The 21,190-nt window shown below is 37.8% G+C and overlaps 1 protein-coding gene across 1 annotated transcript; it reads left to right on the plus strand.

Annotated features, from left to right (window-relative positions):
* The first annotated feature begins 15,309 nt into the window (after positions 1 to 15,309).
* On the plus strand, positions 15,310 to 20,691 carry LOC129738377 (uncharacterized). Its single transcript, XM_055729559.1, has one exon. The coding sequence runs from the start codon at positions 15,310 to 15,312 to the stop codon at positions 20,689 to 20,691; it is 5,382 nt and encodes a 1,793-aa protein (XP_055585534.1).
* Positions 20,692 to 21,190: the final 499 nt, after the last annotated feature.

The following is a 21,190-nucleotide window of genomic DNA, read 5'->3' on the forward strand; positions in this document are numbered from 1 at the left end:
CGACTCAGTCCAATAACACAGTGCAACACTTAACTTGGACACAAATTAACTCTTCGCTAGTATTGAAGTTCACATGAAAACTAATAAATCCAATCAAATCCATCAAAAAGTTACTTTTAGCTTCTTCGGAAGTTTTATAATAAGGTTTGAACATATCTGGTGTTGCGAGAATCAATTTTTTTTATGATTCAAAAATCCCTTCCTGATTTTTTTTCTATTTTTTTTAACGTTGTTGTAGATAAGGATAATAAATATTAAACGTAGAAGAAACTAAAACGACTTGGTTTGTTCTACAAATTGTATATTTTTTCTGAATACACAAGTTTGCTGAAGACATGGTTACGAAAACTTAAAATGTGTATAAAATATGAACTTCATAAAAATTATTGTTTTTCCAAATTTTTGAGGGTAAGGTTTAATTTTTTTTTTGATCAATTTATTTGAATTTTGCATGAAATTGTTTAACGGGCTGTTTATTTTCAAAAGGTCAAATCCTTACCTTATCTACAAATTCACCGAAAAAACTAGATAAAATACTTAACGGGTCACTAAAAAGATTTTTTTCAAGCTTAACACATTGTGTACTGAATACGTTCTACATGTTCTACAATGTTCTACAATAATAAACCCAACATTTTTGGTAACTAAAAGTAACTAAACTTGTAAACGTGTTTTGAGATAGTGATTGCTGAATTTCGGTGTTTCTCCGCTTATCGCAGTCTTTAATTTTTTTAAGAAAAAGTTTCGTTTTTCTGCCTTTAAATTGAGGATCCCCAGAATTAGTGGTGGGCAAATAAAAAAAATATAAATAATCATTTGATTCTATCAAAGAGTTATTCATTTTTATTTTAATACTAATTTTAAATTTTTTGAATTTTTTTACCCTAAGAGCTTCATTTATGATCGGACGGAATTATTGAATTAAACAATCAATTTGCACAAAAGTGTGTGAATTCACAGATTTTTCCGTGATTTCGGAAACCTTGATTTGAGACCCTTAGGGTGAAAAATCATCAATAATACGTCAAGTGATTCAGTTAGTTTGTAATTTTTTTATGCTTAAAAAATAAATCAATAAAAATAAACAATGTTTCGATAATCGACCAATATGATGCGAGTTTTATGAAAGTATTTTTAATGGACTTGTATTCCTGTGACCCTAAGATCCTCATTTATGATCGGAATTATTGAATTCAACAATCATATAATAAAAATTACAGTCAAAACTTATAATAAACTAAATTGAAAAGTAAGTTTCCAACCCTCTTATTTGAAGTTATAACGTTCGATTACAAGATTAATAACTAAGTCATCTGTAATTCAAATTTTGTGGTATATAAATTCAACTTGAAAAAACACTTTAAACATGGTCTCATTCACAACAGGCGTCTTGCTCCGATGATGTTTCGCGATTGAAAGTTTTCTCATCCTCAGGTCCTTGAACGATTCTCCAATCATCTCTCCCCCCCCCCCAAAACTGTTATAAGCCTTCGACGAAAACTTATCGGTAGAACTGTTCCGTCTCGTTTCCTCGCTTCCCAACTTTTTTTCGTCTCCGTCATATCTCGACCAAACCAGCCGTCAAGGGTGCTAAAATTGTGGATGATGATGCTTTTCCTCTTCCTTCGAGGGGGCCCTCCTTCATACATGGAGTCGGGGTGGTGATTATATTTCGCATAGTAGCTCGTTCGCTACCCAATTGGGGGGATGGATGGAATTTGAGCTTGAAAAGTGGGGAGGGGAGGAAGACTGTGTTATGGTATTATGTAAAATTAATGAAGCGCTTAATATTGACACCCGCCCTTCTAATGCTCGCAAAAGGTACGTTATCGATGGCACTTTTGATCTCGTGAATCCGTTCCAAGAAAAATTACTTCTGTTTGGGTTTGCGGTGCGGGGCGAGTTTACGAGTTTATTATCGACTTTTGGGTTGGCAATAAAAGGGGGTTTCCAGTTTGAAGGAAATTGAAAATTTATTCTTTCGTGATTCCACAATCTCGGAAAAATAGATTTTCAATTTACTTTCAAACTGGAGCTCTAACTTTCGTAAATACTATTGATAGTTCAAATAGGAATTCTTGAAATGAGAGTTTTCCTTTAACTGATATAAGCCTTTTTTTTAAGTAGATTTGAGTATCTTAAGCGAAAGTGACACAATTGACTCTATGGAGCCACTTTTTATTATTAATTTTTAAAACCTGCTTTTGATTTTTTTTAAAACTATCTTTTCAAAATTTGAGATTGAAATGTTGCAGATTGCAAAAAATTTCAATTGCAACCATGTAAAACAAATCCTTTGACTTTTTTCTGTTTATGGCTCTCTGGAGCCACTTTGTTTGATAGATAAAACATAGCAAAGGTTGATTCTTATTTAAACCATTTTGACTGTAAGTTCTCTATCTTAATTTTAAATGGCATTAAACGAGGCAGTGTCGAAATTTAAAATCTTGGAATGAGTAATCCAAATGTCGAACATATGATAGTTTGTTAAAATTGGCTCAAATAAATCGTTCCATTCGGTATAAGCTCATAACTCCGTCTAAACGAATCTGAAACCCAAGCTCTCAGCTTCAATTTGCAGTTCTCCTTCAGTGAATTAATTTACGCCGAAGCCAACCAAAAGCTCTCAACTCAAGTACCCAAATGAAAGCTGATAAGATAACACAATATTCGTCGCCAGTGGCTCGCATAAACCAGCATTCTTAGTGGCTTTTTTCCTCCTCGGAAAGCGCCGGAAGTTATCTCATTCGTCTTCGTGCTGAGAAGATCACACTCCAAGATGACGTGTCATTCATTCCCTTCCCCTCAGAAGGCAATGTCATTGTTTGTTTTACGATGGAGGAAACTTTACACTGGATCATCTTCTCGAGAAGTTGGACCCGAAACACACACAAAAAACACAATAAAACAAAACCATGTAATAGAAGAGGAAATTTAGATCCCACCAGGCTGGAAGGACGTTTTTCTTCATTCGAGGGCGCTTCTAACAAGATCAAACACTCACACATATTTCCTGATGACCATCATTTTTTCCCAAGCCCTCTTGTCCTGTTGTGTTTGGATTGGACCGAAATTTGTTGGTTGATATTTTTGTCCGTTTTCTGATGATGAACCTTGCTACGAATGAGGGCGGATTCCATGTGACCGGAGGCTCACAAAAAGCGACCGACCGGCCATCCGGTGCCTAAATGATGTCGAAGATGATGATTTGTCGGATGCTTTCAGCCAAGGACGCAGAATTTCAGTGAGTGGAAATGATTTTTTGGATATGCAATCGAAAAAAGGTCTTTTTTTCATTTTGTGGAAAACAGATTTTCCGAAAAATATTTTTTTTTTAATTTTAAAATTTGGTGGAAAAAAGAACAAACAAAAATGTGATTTACCACCACTCGTGAGGTTTCTCGGAGGGAGCCCACATATTTTTCCGCTTCCTAAGCGAAAATGTTTTGGATTAGTGGCGGTATGGGTCCGAATTCCTTTCGTAAGGAGAATTTAATTTAACGCCCGGATGAGCTTTGTTTGTGGAAAAAGCGTGGCCCTTCTTTCGAAAAGACAAAAAAAATGGTACAAATTTGTGGGAATCCAATTTGGTTGCGCTCTTCTGTGAGGTTGTTTTTTTAGGTCATCGCTTTGAATGCTTATTTTTGTCAATTGTTCTGATAGTTGTGGATTTCTTTATCCAATGATCAAGACTTCTAAAAGGAAAGAAAACGGTCAAAATCATTTTAAATCATGTTTTGTAAAGTCTTGAACATTCTCTTTTTTCAACTTCAGGATTTTGACATTTTTGAGGACAGCAAAAAATTCCAAAAAAATGGTATTTTCAGAAACTTAACAATGGAGCATATTTCACCAATTACAGATATTAGATAAGAATTAGAGTCAGAATCAGGATCAGAATTACTCATCGAAGTAAAGCACATTAAATGCAAACTCAAATAAAAATACATTTTCAAAAAAAAATTCCATTCCTTGGCGACCGTTAAAAAAGTTGACTCAACAAGAAATATTTTCATCTTTCAATAAGCTATCGATCAATTCCCGTTGACGTTTTGAAAAAAAAAAAAAAACGATGCAAGGGTAAATTTTTAATTTTGATGGACTGAGTAGGCGGCGACCGTGACTGACGGGTGTGGTTATTTTTGCTGCTGTTTTTTACACCTGAAAAATTATTTTATTTTCAATTGTGAATTGTTTCTTGAGACAAAAATTCGTACAGAAGTTGGATAATTTGAGTTTGCGTCGCGTTTGTTCTAATTTTGTAAGTGTTTTGAGGTCTTACAACCCTGTTCATTATTGAAATTCTAGTGGCTGTTGAAATAGCTGGGGCCGGTGCCGGAATAGGAAGAAAATTTACAGCTTTACTTGATACTTTCTTCGAATCTTTCTACAAATCAGAGCTAAGTATACCTTTATTGTATCCAAATTGAAATTTCTTGTTTAGTAAGGTAGTTTATTGGATAAAATGTGGTTTTTGTGTTTAGCTATCTGCCGATCAAAGTACAAGTTTTCGCTAAACAAAACTATGGTCAAGTTTCCTAGCTGTTCTTAATGAGGATGTATTTGGCAGATTTTTCAAGAGTCTACATAGTATTCGCGCTGAATATATATATATATATATATATATATATATATATATATATATATATATATATATATATATATATATATATATATATATATATATATATATATATATATATATATATATATATATATATATATATATATATATATATATATATATATATATATATATATATATATATATATATATATATATATATATATATATATATATATTTAAATATGTTATTCGAAAAAACAGTTTTTTAACGGGAATCATAAACAAACTCATAGTGTCAAGATTTTCTAATTAATTCCAATTGTCAATGGCAATGACATGATAATAAGATTTATTATTTAAAAAGAAACAATAAAAAATGCATAATTAAAACGATCATTAAAGCAATTTTAACATCAGAACTTTCAAAACGTTCTGTTGAAATATCCAAACACGTTTTGTTTACTATTTTCAAACATTTGCAAAAGCTCTGAAGCTTGTAATAATATTTTTAGCACAAATTAGACACACAATAAAAAATATTAAAGAATGACTTTAGCTTTAATGAATGATAGAGTTTTCGAATAATTTTAATTTAGTTCGAAAGTTATCTCAAAGTTTTTATAATTGTTTATCATATATAGATTTTTCTGGACTGTAAGAGTGTTGTTCATTGTTGAATAGTGAATTCTAACGATAATGATCATGCTTTGAAATCACTAAGGGACTAAAATGACTTCATTAGGGAACTTCAGTGACGAATATCAAAGGACCTTATTTCAACAGCTTAGCTACAACTGTTTTGTGATTTAAGTCTTCCTTGATTTTTTAAATTTTTTTGGTCATTTCTTATCTTACTTGAAAAAAAAAGCTTTTTGTCCATTTCTTCATTTTTTGCACTGTTGATCATTTTTGTAGTTATCGACTATTATCGTTTTTTAATATTTTGATAAAATTTGTGTTTTTTTGTACTTTTTTTGTGCTTTTTTGACATTCTTGTAACTTTTTGTGATTTGTGAGGTGTAGAAAAACCCGATAGCACCATTAACCAAAATGGATCCTGATCTTTAACCTTTTCCCTACTAGCAAAACCCTTTCCATGGATATTTGAATAAAGATTCGCAGACGTACAGACGGTTTCTAAAGTTGGTGATATTGATTTATCTTTGTTTCTAAATTTTTCAAAATAAATCTTTGGAAAACAAAAAGACAAAAGGTTGTTAATTGATCCTATGAAGTATCCAACTAACAATCCCTCCTTCATTCCTCATTGACTACTAGGACGTGGCCGGCGCCGTTATTGATCATTTTCAAAGGGAGAGCATGAGTTTTGTGCATTGAGAATGAACCGCTAGTCGCAAGCACCATTCTTTTGGCCCTTGCATAAAGCTGATGGCCTCGATCAATCACGGAGTAGCAACCATTATTGGCGAGGTAGAACTTGTTCTGCTTAGCCACGCCAGCGATCATGGAATATGAAGTGCGTAAGTTGAATAAAGTCTTAGCAAATATGTTATCTGATGTTTTAAATGAATTATCATATCCAAGCACTTCAAGTTCAATAATTTAAGGTGGATATGAGTAGTCAACTAAGCTAAGCTAAGCTAAGCAAGGGTAAATTTTTAATTTTATCCGAGATTTTAAGACTTAAAATTTTAGGTTTTATGAATTTTCCAACAAAATCAGCTTTCAAAGTTCCTTCCAAATTATCAAAAATTCCCTCGAACTTCCCTAAGCACTTCGGTAGAAAAAAGAGGTGCTGACTACGCCTCGGGTTCTCGTTATGCCCTTATCTTAGGGTTGTCCCGCTTTTTTTTCGTGAAATGTCCCGCTTTTTTCTGAAAGTATCTGGCAAGCCTACCTTATCTTCCCTACTTACTTCTCATCATTGTCCGAAAAATTTAAAATAATTTTTCCTTAATCAGTCCTCATGTAAGTATACTTTCTGAGAAAGAAATTTCAGATTTCAAAAATCTGTTTCGTGTGGTTTATTCAGCAAAAACTTTCAAAATCTTATAAATGATTTAAATTGTAAAATATAATAAAAAATCTGATTGCAATTCCCACAAATTCACTATCCCCAGTTTATTCAATCAGGGAAAATATTAAGGTAAAAACCCCATTCCCACAGCATAACTCAAGAGACAACCCATTCCGACCTCAAATCCAATTCCGAATGTACTGACTGGGAGAATTGATGCAAAACAAATACACTCGACTCGGTACTGTGTTTTGTCAAGCCAATTTTCCTCCGCAACGTTCTTCTTCCAGTCAGTGGGTTCCATCGTTCGTCGGAAAGAGGCAAACGGGGCCGCCCAGAGTCCCAAATGCTATTTGGTTAACCATTTTTTACGAGCAGGTGCCGAAAAGTGCATCCCTAGAGGGACAACACGGGTTCGCGTTTTGGAGGGAAAATTTTCAAAGTGAAATCAGCCAAACGGCAACGCCAACCGCAAGGAAAATACAAAACCTCCGGTAAGCTCAGACAGATCGCGAGGGAAGCGCAAAAAGCCACATCCGCCAAGTAGGTTCCCATACTATATCCATATGCGGTCGTCTCTCGGTTGGTTTTTCGATTGGTCCGTCCAATTGGAAAGTTTTCGGGATTCGGGAATCAAATTCGAATCGTATTCTATTTGGATTTCTTCCGGTTCATCCAACAGTCAATGCGAGGCAAGGCAATATTTTTGCTTTCTGGCTTTTTTGTCGGAATCTGCACCCTCTGTTTATTTATTCGCGATGTATGAGGATTTTGCCCCGTTCGTCGTCGATCGTTTGGAAACTTTCACTGTCTGGCAGAACTGAAGGCTTCAGCAGGTTCCATTTCCAGAAGCTTTCGGCCGCTGACTCCAGGGAAATAAAAAAAAGCTTTCGATCCGTAATTTTTGTCAATTTTAAGTTGAAGGTATCAATTATTTTCAAATTAAATTATAGAAAAAACAGCTCGCTTTGGGAAGGTGATTTTTGAAAATTTCAAAATTCATACCATAAAAAGAAAAGTGAATTTTCGATGAAAAAACGTTCAGTGGAGAAAATGTTGGAGGCAAAAGGTTTTTAAGACTTATTTTAGGACCCCCTCTTTTTGAATCTCTCTATGTACAGAATTTAAAATCTTTGGAAAAATTAACAAACGCCGAATCTATATAATAACATTTCAGGAAACATTGATAGTTTTTCATTTTTTATGCTTGAAATTTTGAAATTTTGAGCTAATCAGCTCTTTCATCCATCTCTCATTATTTATTTTTCAACTAAAAAGAAAAGTCTTCCAACTTTGTATCCATTTTTTAGGAGCTGTTTCAACTGCCAAAAGACAAATCAATTATTTTAACAATTTTTGTCATGTATCGTTTAAATAAATCAAACTTTTGAGACAATTTTTTATAGCATATGGGAACCGCAATAAAATCAAACTTTGATAACTGATGAGCTACCAAACCTGCATGCAAAACGGGAACTGATTTTAAATCTATTTATTACTCTCCATACAATTAAGATTCATATTTGATCAATTTCTTAGTACTGAGAAGTACTGCTTTGAAAAAAATTAAAAAAAATGTATAAATGCAAAACTTTTTCAGAAATCCGTAAAAAAATTGTTTTTTTTTCATCTTTTCTTACAACTGCAAAACGACTGTAAATAGACGTCCATGCTTTACGATTTTGTTTGATGTCAAAATTACAGTTGCGTCAAAGCTCTCGTATTTATTCACAAAATGGGAAGATATAAACAAATCAAAACAACTTTTGCAACTTTTTATCTCGGAAGCAAAAATTACTTTCGATCATCGAGAAAGTTGGTCTTTGATTGAAAATCTTCATTTAAGATTTACTTTATTTTTCAATATTCTTAAAAAATTTTTGGATTTCTGCGCCCCAAGTTAGACAATCAGCTCTTTAATTCTTTGCTCTTCGAAAAAAACGTGAATTTTGTTGACTTGCGAAATAATTTCAAAAAATATAAATATTTTAAACTGAATATTTAAAAAAATCAATTCTTAAACTCCAACCATATCCATATCCATTGAGAATTCGATTCTTCATTTTTATTTCCAAATATTAATTAAAATTCTGAAATTTAATTTTGAAATCTGATTTCAAGTTTGGAGCCATTGAAACTCTGTTTTTTTTATTGCCCGTAAATTTTAAGCTGTCATTCGGAATTTGAACTATAATTTAATTTAAAACGGAGTCCTCATATTTTCATTTCTGAAAATTGATCCTATTTCCTCGAAGAGTGTCAAATGCTAACTGCAAATTTAATGACCTTTTTCAGTTTCCGTATTATATGAAATACGATTATCAGATCTGAAACTGTATAAAAAAATTAAGTTTTAATTACACTTGTTTATAAAATTTCGAAAAAAAAACATGAACTTTATTGACCGTCCCATATTTCTAACGTTAAATTGCGCGCTGAATCCAAAGATTAAGGTAAAAAAAAACATATAAAACATTTTTTGAGTTACACTCAATTTTAAAAATGAAGAAAAAAAAACTTGTATTTAGGTTCAAAAATTTCGAACTGCAGAACATGAATTAAAATTTTTTGTTTTGCTTATCGAGGGCAAATAAATTTGCTATAAATCATCTGAACTTCACGTTTGCGTATGATTAAAATGTTGTGAAATTTAGTGACAGTTACTGTTAAAATCTTCTCCAAATAAATCAAATTAGAATTAGAATTTAGTGAACTAAGGTTTTTAGAAAAAAAAAATTAGTTTTATCAACGTTTTCAGACTCAATGGTAACAGTGAAAACAATATCTTAAATGTCAATTCAAAACAATAGTTTCAAATAGTTATTTATCCAAATCGATTGAAAGTTGTGGAAGTTGTTAATACTTTACTAAAACAGTAATGTTTGCATTTTTGAATCATTTATCGAACCACAATGCTAAAAGAGCTACTAATCTTAGTATAGGAAGAATTCAACATGATCAATCTCACTCGCTTCAAGCTAAAATTGATCATAAGCTTATCAGAAGATCTCGTTTAAATTTAAGCAAGATCTTATCATGTGAAGAGGTTGCCTAGAGCTCCAAGCATGAATGGGATTTTTAGGTACTTTGCACGAAAGAGAAAAATGTTTTTTGTTCAAATTTTCAAAATTCTGAAGATTTATTTGTAATTTTCGTTTCGATTTGTTCTTAAATAATTTGATATTTATTTAGATAATTGATGAAAAACACAATTGTGATAAAAAACAAATTTTTATTTTAAATTCTTAGTCTGGGATCTGATACTGAAAATTCGGTTTTTGATTTTAAAGGTATATGCGCGGTGTTGATACTAAAATTAAAGTTTTTTTACATCATTTTAATTGTACATTTTTTTCTCGAACTTTTCCCCCATTTTGAGACTATAATAGTTTATAAAAATGCCTCATTATTTTCTGTTTTTTAATTTTTTAATTTCCTTATCTATTTTCAGGTTTAAAATGTTTAAGACGCTTCTGTTGACTTCCAAACTATCTGCAACTTCCCTAGAAAAAATCACGCTCAAGTAAGTTGAAAAAAAACGTCAATCTAACTTCGGTCGAGACAAAAATTTAAAGTTTCCGCTCAGGATTGTGGAAAGTCACCAAACAAAACAGGGAGAAAAAAAAAGCTGGTAGCAAAATAGGGAGGAGGAAATCTGTGCAACAAAACATTATCTTCATTGTGTGCGAAGGTGAGCAGCAGTGTAAAAAACTGTAAAAAAGTTAAAAAAAAAAGCAGAAACAAAACTACCACCTACCTACTACAATCATTCTGCTGCTAGGGATATCAACAACGTGGTGTAGTTACAAGGAAACAGTGCAAAAAAACGACCCAGCAGCAGAGGCAGGAGAAGTTTAAAAGGGAGCCAACACCAAAAAAATTACGGAAAAGGACGATCACAACGAACGACATCACAGAAGAACACAGAGAGGGAAAAGCCAATAGAACCGGGCCGGGTTGTTCGTTTCCCTCAAGCTTTTTTTTCGCTTCCCGGGCTGCCGGCTGTTGATTAAATTTAAGGTGAGTTCTGTCTTGAGGGCCATTTGTACTAATTTGAGGGTATCATTATGGTCGTTTGGTGTGGCAGAAGCATATCATCTTACGGCCAGGTGGAAAAACTGGAAAAAAGGTTGAAAAAAAAAAAACGAAGAGAACGCAAACACGGGTTGTTGGCCGTAGAAGCTGAACTTTTGAAGAGCTGAGGACAGTTTTTGTTGCCCTTTTTTTCGGAGTCACACGTTTTAAAGAAGCTGCAGTGCTTTGGGGAGCCGTTGCGAAAATTGGTTACTGATTTAGATGGTTGGAAAATTTGGTAGAAATAGGATTAACCATTATTTGTGGGCCGTCTGATTTAGGCTTTCTAAGAATCGTAAATAGTGATTAAGCTAAGAACAAATTGTTTTCGTGAATGAATTCTTAGATTATGATTCTTAATCAACAATAGGGAGGCCATTAAGCCTCGAAAACCCGAACAATAATTCCTCTGAACAGTAACTTTTTATCACATTTTAACAAGCTGACGAACATAGTTGTTCTCAAACAATTTTTAACAAAATTATTGCTGCATGATTTATAAGCATCTCATCGTGCACTTTTTCTAAAAATGTAAAGAGGGGGAAATTTACAAAATAATGCTGATAAAAAAAACTTATTTATATGGATAATAACTGCAGCTTAGAGACAAACAAACATTCTATTTTATAAAAAAAGAGTAACGGACTTATTTTCAAGCGAATGACCTATTGTGGACACCCTTGTATAGTTCTCTAATAAAAAAAAGCCTTATAAACTCCAAAATGAATTTAAAATACGAACAACATGGCATACACATTTTTCAAACAGAGTATTATTTCAACAGCAATACAATTTTCAATTCTGAGACTAAATATTTTAAAAGCGTTTCTTTGTATTCTTAAACTGAGACGAGATCCAGCAACAAAGTTTTTGATTTTTTTAAGAGTCAGAGTAGAAAACATGACACCCACGATTGCATCGATATATGAGTTCACTGTTCAAGGAGAAATACAGATCAGCGTAAATCATGGTAGAGGAGTTTTTTTTTGAAGCTTTGATATAAATAAAATCCTTTCCAACGCAATGTTTGGAAATTATTTCCTTGATTCAATAAGTAGTACCTGGTGCGACGATTTTTTAAATTGTTTTCAAATTTCAAACTTTTCGATTCATGTTAGCCGGTAGTAAATGAAGAGTTTTAAATTTGTTCCGGCCTAATTTATACAGAAAACTTTAAATCACAACTTTTCAATTTGGCTCGACACATTAATGTAAGTTGGGATCATTTTGATTCAACCGATTTTCAACTTGATCCTTACTGTCGTAATATGCCGAAGTGACGTATATGCCATTTCCAGATCTCGTTATTAAGAGTGTCTTTCTCCCTTCCCCCACTTTCCACTTCTCCGGGACCCCTCATAAAATGTGATCTGTATACAGTATCACATTTCATGATAAGTCGTGGAGGAGTGGAAAGTGGGGGAAGGGAGAAAGACACTCTGAATGGCGAGATCTGGGAATGGCATATACGTCACTTCGGCATATCACGGCAGCTTAGCACAACTCTGCAATCTATGAAAACATTTGAAATTTTTTTTATTTGAAGTCTTATTCTTGTTATAATTATAGGGTAACGGACCGATTTTGGACCACTTTGAAAAGTGGCTACACAGTAAACGAAAATTACCGAGTTCGGTTTTTTTTTACCGAAACCCTAAGATGTGTAAATCGTTAAACTGTTCGGTAATTTTTTCGGTAAAAAATAAACGAACATCGGTAAATGAAGAATCGATTTACCGATGTTCGTTTATTTTTTACCGAAAAAATTTCCGAACAGTTCAACGATTTACACATGTTAGGATTTCTGAAAAAAAATTACCGAACTCGGTAGTTTTCGTTTACTGTGTATGCTATTTTCTAAAATAAAAAAGTACATGTTATAAATTTTGACTTCTTTATCCGTTCATTACGAAGATCAAGACTTTTTCCATCGAAACATATCGTCATTTGTTGCAATTTAACAAGATTTAAACCTAAAAACGCGTTTCTTCGATCATTACTCTGGTCAGTCTTTTGGACCACCAGGTTTCTATTTTGGACCACCCTCTGGACCTTTTCTGGACCACCCTTAAACAAACTAAGTTTTTTTTCTAAAATTTGCTCTATTAACGACAGTGATAATTCGAATTATTCGAATAGTTCTGAAAATCTAGTCTTTTCTTATTTTTGTAGTCAAGTTTTGTTTGTTCGTTATGAATAGAGTTACTCCTCCGATATGTTGTGTGTTACTAATATTTTTAAAAACTTTGCAATTTTGACGAAGTAGGTTCTGCAGTGTTAAATACTGGACAGTTTACTTATTTTCGGGATCAATTTTCGGAACGCAGTTCTCCTTCAGGCGACCCAATGATAAGTTAAGAAAGTCTGACAACATCACCTCCGCGATATCAATTGATGCATTTTGACTTCCAAAACTTTAGTAAATTTTGTTTGGCTGCAGTTCTGTAGAAAACATAGATTCAAAAAGATAAAAATGTGAGAGAATCATGCTATCTTTATGACGATCTAAAAGCCAGGTTTTATTGCTGAAAAAATCACAAAAAATCAGTTGTATCTTGAAAACCACTTTTGTTCTAGGAAAAAAAAATTATCGTTGGAGTGAATGTTTCAACAGTTTTTTTTAGAAATTGCCTGACTACAGAAGCTGAAAAACTAGATTTTAAGTTCTTTTTCGTTGGTAATTTTCTACTTATTTCAACAATTTTTTCAGAAGTTTTGAGACATACATATATAGCTATTGTTGAATACATTTTTTGTTGAAATGTCCTAATAATAATTGAGATATTTCAACTGATACAAAAATTAAACTAGTTGAATATTTGCCGATTTGAGTTCGTTTTTTCCGAGCCCCTCCTAAACACGGGGTTTTTATTTCGTCTTTTCTACCTGGCCAAGTTTTTTTTCCCGAAAAGCAACCCTGAATTGTTGTAACTTTGAGACCAACCTGTCAATAATTTTTCATGAAGCATAAAAAAATAATGACATAGTAATTAATTGCTTCATAACCAGTTTTTTCATGCTTCTAAGCTTCTTTAAGCTGTAGCTTTTGACAACTGCTTATCAAATAGTTGCCATTGATATAGAATGTTAGATTAACGTGGTTTAAAGCTTAGTGCACAGAAAGTAAGTTAAAACAATGATTGGCTTGGTTTTATGCTGATATAAGTGAACCCCGTTTAAAGGCGAGTTTGGGCTTTTGCGAGTTGATTGAATAAAATAATACCAAAATTTCAAATTTTATGTATAATGTGATTGAAATAGTGAGCATAATATTTTTATATCGTTTTACAACGTCTTATTACGTCATAAACATTTAATACTCAAGTTAGGTTGAGTGGTCAAAAATGAGTCTCAAAAGAATTAAGTAGGACTGTTCGCACAAAATATTAGTCGCAACAGTTCTGGGTGTAGTCGCGCCACACCAAATTTGCATGCCTCCGTAAAAGCGCACTTCTTATGTGATGAAACCAAGAAGTTTGGTCACTTCGCTGTTAGACCGAACATCCGCACAAAGCGGAGAATAAAAAAAACGATTCAATTGGTCAGTACCAGTAAACGCGCGCAGTTGTACTATCTTTACTATCTTTTCATTCCCGTCGCCGGTTAAAAATAAAAGTTCTACCGTTTAAGTTTGGAGTTTGTTTGAATATATCGGATTAAAACGGAAGTTGAAAGTGATATTCATTCGAATTTTTTAACTAATCCGAACCCCTATAACCGGTGATAACATTTTGGTCCTTCGGAAAGCCGGATAACGGGACCCGCGAATCCCGTGTGTGAACAATAGTTGTTGTTCGGTGCTAAGAAAACTGCACAAAGGATTCACATAACGCGCGCTTGTGACCCATCGGCTTGGCTTGGGTTTTTAGTGAAATAAAAAAAATTTGAGCCACCGTGGGAAGTGATTATCGCGTTAATTAAGTGCACATTACGTGAAAACACTGCTGCTGTACCGTGATATCGTGTGATTATATCAACGGAAATTTCCCCTACGTGGGTGAACGATTGTGGACCGATTAAGTGATAATTGGACGCATTGCAGTACCGGTGAAAATAAATAGTTCCCCCACCGTGGGCAAGTGCATTCGGTGAAAAAAGTGTGCCGCACTGGCAAGTGAATTTTTCCCAATCGATCTGTCGCTGCTTCTTGGAAAAAGTCCGCCTGCAATTGGCCAAAAAGAGCGTGTTTTTTTGTGGTGAACCATCAGCACCGGGCGATTGCTTCGTGGTTTGGATCGAATCCATTCAGTGTGCTGCTGAGAACAGCTGATCAGGAGTTGCAAAACCATTTTGCTTGAGCCGCAGTTTTTCAGACCATCGCTGGCTAGTCCTGCTACAAATCATCGTCAGATAAGTACCACTTTGCCCTTTTTGTGTGTTCAGAGAGTCTGTGGGGGGTTGTTGCATGAAACTCCACAGTCTGGCATTTACTACGTAAGGATTCCGGATAAAGTTGTTGGAATTTGGAAGCCTTTATCCGTGCAAATTAAAGTGGGTCGGTTGATGAAACTTTGCTGATATCAAGTCGATTGATCAGCCTGGGATTGTGTTGAGCTGTCACTTTTTGCGAGACGTCGAGTCGATGTCGGTCTGTCATTGAGGAAAGTAGTGCAAAAAGTGGATAAAAAAAAAAGTGCAAAGTGGAAGCCTAACTGGAACTGCGTGAACTGTTTAGTGAAAAGTGGTCATCATGCGTGATTTAAAAGAACTCTACCAGCTAGAGAGCAGTCTGTGTCGCACTTTTGAGACAGTACGAAAATTTATTTCAAGTGCGAACATTAGTGCAGTTAGAAGTGAATTTATTGGCGTACGCATCGAACGCCTGGACGATGCGTTCAAGCAGTTCCAGTTAGTGCGTGCGGAAATCGAGCTGCAGACCGACCAGGTGGCCGGGGTAGACGATCCTGACGAGGAGTTGTCGCTGATTAACGCACGAGCTGAGGAAAACTATACCATTGCCACGGAAAAAGAAGATGACTACTGCAACCTGAAGGGAGAGCTGCTGCACCTACAGTCTTTAGCCCGTCGATCCGAAAATTATGAACAACTTACAACCACCAGTACCCAGGACCCGATTGGATCGTCAGCGAGTTTGGCTCGAGTGAAGCTGCCCGAGATTCGCCTGCCGAGCTTTGATGGGCAAATCGAGCTCTGGATCACTTTTCGGGACTCATTCGATAGCTTGATCAACTCTTGTAACCAGCTTACGCAGATGGACAAGTTTACTTATCTACGATCCGCGCTGACAGGGGAAGCGCTTCGTGAAGTGAGCTTAATCGAGTTTACGGCAGCCAATTATCAAGTGGCATGGGCTGCTTTGACGAATCGGTATGAGAATCGCAAGCTGATTGTCAAGACGTACGTTGATGCGCTTTTCAAAGTCGAGACCATGCGCAAGGAAAGCTACGACGGGTTGAGCAAGCTGATAGGAGATTTCGAGAAGAATCTACAAATGCTGGAGAAGATTGGTGAATCTTCCGATGGTTGGAGCACTTTGCTGGTCCACATGGTTTGTTCTCGGTTGGACCCGTCGACGTTACGGCACTGGGAGACGCACCACAACTCCCGCGAGGTGCCCAAGTTCCAGGTTCTGATACGTTTCTTGAAAGACCACTGTTCGATTCTGCAAACACTAGCGCATCAACCCACGGCTGCGGATTACCAGTTCAAACGGTCCAAGTTCGGTGTAAGTCATCCCAGTATCCAGTTCTCTAAAATGTGTCCATTTTGCGGTAACGAGTTCCACTCTGCCTTCCGGTGTATAGAATTCCTCAAGTGTACAGTCGAAGAACGCAGTGATTCAGTGAAAAGGGCTCGACTGTGCCTGAACTGTTTGTCCCCCGGTCATATGGCTCGTGTCTGCAGCAAAGGCTCATGCCATCACTGTGGATCGCGCCATCATTCGTTGCTGCATCCAGACCGTCAATCCTCCGTCTCGCAAACCCGTAGTAATTCGCCGCCGTCAGTACTCCAAGCTCCGCAATCCCAACCACAACCGTCTCCTCTATCCCAACCGATCCCTTCCACAAGCCAGCCCTTCAGACCACCTACCTCCACATCGTTTCCAGTAACACAAATGCCAGACTACTCTGCAGACTTCTCTGGAGTCACACCACACACAATCGCACTGCCCACACAAACACACTCACCACCACGCCAAGTGCTGCTGTCGACGGCCATCGTTCGCGTCCAGGACCAGGCTGGAAACTTTCGGCTAGCCAGAGCTCTGCTGGACTCCTGCTCACAATTCTGCTTCATGAGCACAAAATTCTGCCAGCGTTTGAAGCTTCGAAGTTCCGCAGAATATCTCACTGTGCAAGGCATCGGTGGTTCAACAGCAGTCTCGAAGAAGCAGGTTGTGGCATCCGTTTCACCCCGTTGTTCGGGGATATCATCCTTTGTTTCTCCGATGACGTTTTACGTGCTTCCGGAGATTACAACTACCCTGCCAGCCAGCCGTGTTTCGCTAAGATCGCAGAGTTTACCGAATGGTGTGATACTAGCCGATCCCAACTTTTTTGAGCCAGGACAAATCGACCTCATCATTGGTGCTGAGTTCTTTTTCGACATCCTTTCTGACGGTCGCTTCAAGGTGTCAGATGATGGTCCCAGCCTCCAGAATTCAGTTTTTGGCTGGATCGTTGCAGGCACTGTTCCTGATCGGAATAATTCCCATCCACTGACAGTCACATCATGTTCGGTTGCAGAAATTCAAGACCAGCTTGCCAAATTTTGGGAATTGGAGACCTGTAGATCGCCCAGCACACTTTCAGTAGAAGAGTCAGTTTGTGAAACTTTGTTTGAAGAATCCACTATTCGAGACAGCATCGGAAGGTTCATCGTTTCTCTCCCAAAACGGAACCATGTCATTCGTCAGCTCGGTGAAACACGCAGTATAGCCCTGAGGCGATTCTATGGCCTGGAAAAGCGATTCTTGTCAGACAAACAACTACATTCAGCGTACAAGGAGTTCATTGAAGAATACGTGAAGCTCGATCACATGCGAGAGGTCCGGTGCAGTGATGAGTTGATGCCAGTGTACTACCTACCCCATCATGCAGTTTTCAAACCAGACAGTTCCACCACAAAGCTCCGTGTTGTGTTCGATGCGTCTTGTAAATCATCCACTGGTGTTTCCCTCAACGATGGTCTTATGGTTGGCCCTGTTGTCCAGGAAGATTTACTTTCGATAGTTCTCCGTTTCCGTCTCCATCGTGTTGCTGTAGTAGCAGATGTCGAGAAAATGTACCGTATGATTCGTGTCCAGCCAGAAGACCAACGATTACAACGAATCCTGTGGAGAAACTCACCAAATGAACCAATTCGCACGTATCAACTAACCACCGTTACGTACGGAACCGCTTCCGCGCCCTACTTGGCAACCAAATCTTTGCGAACCCTAGCAGAAGAAGGAGAAGAGTCGTACCCGAGAGCAGCGTCGTCTTTAAAGTACGACACGTATGTCGACGATTCGCTAACAGGTGCGAATTCAGTCGAAGATGCGAAGAAGTTATCCCTCGAGATGGTCGAGTTAGCAGCAACCGGTGGATTCACGTTGAGGAAGTTCAACTCGAATTCAGCTGAAGTTCTGTCGTCACTACCCGAGCATCTTGTAGACGATCGTGCTCTCTTCAATTTGGATTCTTCGAGTGCGTCAGTAAAAACCTTGGGGTTGATGTGGAGGCCGAGTACCGACAGTTTTCTGTTCCAGTGTCCAGTGTGGGACTCCCAACCAACATTAACGAAACGGATTGTATTGGCAGATACGGCTCGTTTGTTTGATCCCTTAGGTCTTGTCGGACCGGTTGTGATTCTGGCAAAGATATTTCTCCAAGATCTATGGCAGCTGAAATGCGGATGGGATGATCCACTTCCGGAAAATATGCAAGCAGCTTGGCAGGAGTACCGAAGAAATCTAGCCCCACTGTCTACGTTAGTTATTCCCCGATGGTTGTCGTTCCACTCCGACCTTTTGAGCGTAGAAATTCACGGATTCTGCGATGCTTCAGTAAAGGCGTATGGTGCATGCCTGTATCTCCGAAGTACAACAAGCGATGGGGAAGTTTTTGTTCAGTTAATCACGGCAAAATCCAGAGTCGCCCCTCTAGACGATGTGAAAAGGAAGAAGAAACAGCAAACCATCCCACGACTTGAATTATCGTCAGCCCTTCTTCTATCACACGTGTACGAGAAAGTCAAACAGAGCCTGCGAATTCCTCATTCTGCATATTTTTGGACGGATTCAACAATAGTACTGTGCTGGCTATCATCATTACCATCTCGTTGGCAAGTATTTGTTTCGAATCGCGTATCCGAGATCCAACATATCACCAAGGGCAGTTGTTGGCAACATATTTCTGGTGTGGAAAATCCGGCAGACATTATCTCCCGAGGAATGATTCCTGCACAACTTCTTTACCAATCTGTTTGGTTCCATGGTCCGTTGTGGCTTCGTCAAGACTGTAGTACCTGGCCTCGTTCAAACGTAACAGGAGACGTAGATCCATCCCTATTAGAAGAACGTAAGGTGTGTTCGCTTCCAGTGACAGAAGTAGCATCAAACCCGTTTTTTGAACTCCGAGAATCTTATATCAACACTGTCCATATTGTTTCTTGGAGTTTGCGGTTTTTGCACAACGTTCGCATAAAAAATCCTGAAGATAGAGTCTTAGGTAGTTTGTCTGTAGAAGAGCATAAAGCTGCCTTGCATCATCTCGTTCGTTTGGCTCAAGCAGAGTCATTTCCCGCTGAAGTTGAAGCATTACAGAAAGGTCAGCTGTTAAAAACCACTTCGTCAATTCTGCCGTTAAATCCTTGCTTCGTTGATGGTATAATCCGTGTTGGCGGCCGGTTGCAATCTGCTTCAATATCGCAAGAGAGAAAACACCCGATGATCCTCAGCAATCAACACCCGTTCTCCAGGATGATAGTGAATCACTATCATCATCAGCATTTCCACGCTGGTGCCCAGTTACTAGTTTCTTCACTGCGAGAAAGGTTTTGGATAATTAGAATACGAAGTCTTGTCAATACGGTCCTACATGAATGCGTACATTGTTTCCGGAATAGACCCCGAGTTTCGGAACAGCTCATGGGAGAGCTGCCAGTAGAACGTGTATCGCCAGCGGAAGTTTTCGACAAAGTTGGTGTTGACTACTGTGGACCTTTTCTTGTTCGATACCCCCGCACACAACCTCGTAAGCACTTTGTGGCAATTTTCGTATGTCTGGCCACAAAAGCGGTACACATCGAATTAGTAGCCGATCTTACCAGCGAAGCTTTCATCGCAGCGTTTAAGCGGTTCTCCGGACGAAGAGGAAAACCAAGTCTCGTGATGTGTGACAACGCTACCACCTTCGTTGGAGCCAAGCGCCAGTTGGACGAACTTTATCAACTTTTCACTAGCCAACAGTTCCAGAGGTCCGTGAATCACGAAGCTGTAGATCAAGGGACAGAATTTCGATTTATACCAGCTAGAACTCCCAATTTCGGTGGACTTTGGGAAGCCGCAGTAAAGTCCTTCAAGACACACTTGAAGCGGACAATTGGATGCAGTACACTCCAGTTTGATGAAATGCACACAGTAGTAGTTCAGATCGAGGCCATCTTGAACTCGCGTCCGCTCACACCAATCAGCAATGACCCTAATGACTTCGAGGCGTTGACACCAGGTCATTTTCTCATCAAACGTCCATTAACGGCCGTTCCAGAACCGTCGAAGGAAACCATCCCCGAAAATCGTTTGTCTCGATGGCAGCGTGCAGAAGATTTCTACGAGCGAATTTGGAAGCGGTGGTCAACCCAGTACCTATCTGACCTTCATAGTCGAACTAAGTGGACACGCCAAAGAGACAACATTTCTGTAGGAACCATGGTGCTGCTCAAAGACGAACATCTTCCCCCGTTGAAATGGAAACTTGGTCGAGTTTTGAGAGTACATCCCGGTGCAGATGGCAACATACGCGTTGTCGACATCAAGACCCAGGACAGCGAATTCAGCAGGGGCATACAAAAAGTTTGCGTTCTGCCCTTCCGAGGCAATCCACCAGTTTCTGCACAGCCAGAGGACTAAGCCCCTCCCATTTACGCTACTCGCAACCGTTGCTGCTCAGTACAACCATATCCTTCCCGTTCGTCGTTTGCCTTCCGTTGATGTTCATCCAGTATGTGAGCCAGTAAAGCCGAATAAAAACACGTTCGCGTGTTGTTTGATCCAGCGAAGATGCATCCTAGTTTTATCGCTGCGTTCAGTATCAGCGAACCGATCTTCCAAGAGTTTGTGGCATTTAGAATCAACACAGCACCAGTTATTAATCGCAGTCAACCCATCTACCTTACCACTCGACATTTCATCATTTGCGAAGCGGCAAACAGACAACGCTAGTCTGAGCAGAGTTCCAGCACCAAAGCCTCCAGGGGTGACGCGGTTGCGATCGGACGGGTCGAACCTGTCACCCCACCGCTAACCTTCGTTAAGTACCCATCCAATACGAACGTCCAGTACGGACATTTACCCGTTCTTTCATCACAGGTTGCGGTTCGTCGTGTTGGAACTCCTCAACTCATCTTAA

The sequence above is a fragment of the Uranotaenia lowii genome, chromosome 1, assembly GCF_029784155.1.
Source record: "Uranotaenia lowii strain MFRU-FL chromosome 1, ASM2978415v1, whole genome shotgun sequence".
In the NCBI taxonomy this organism is placed as follows: Eukaryota; Metazoa; Arthropoda; class Insecta; order Diptera; family Culicidae; genus Uranotaenia; species Uranotaenia lowii.

Coding starts and splice junctions, on each gene's coding strand:
- LOC129738377 (XM_055729559.1), top strand. CDS start 15,310: ATGCGTGATTTAAAAGAACTCTACCAGCTAGAGAGCAGTCTGTGTCGC.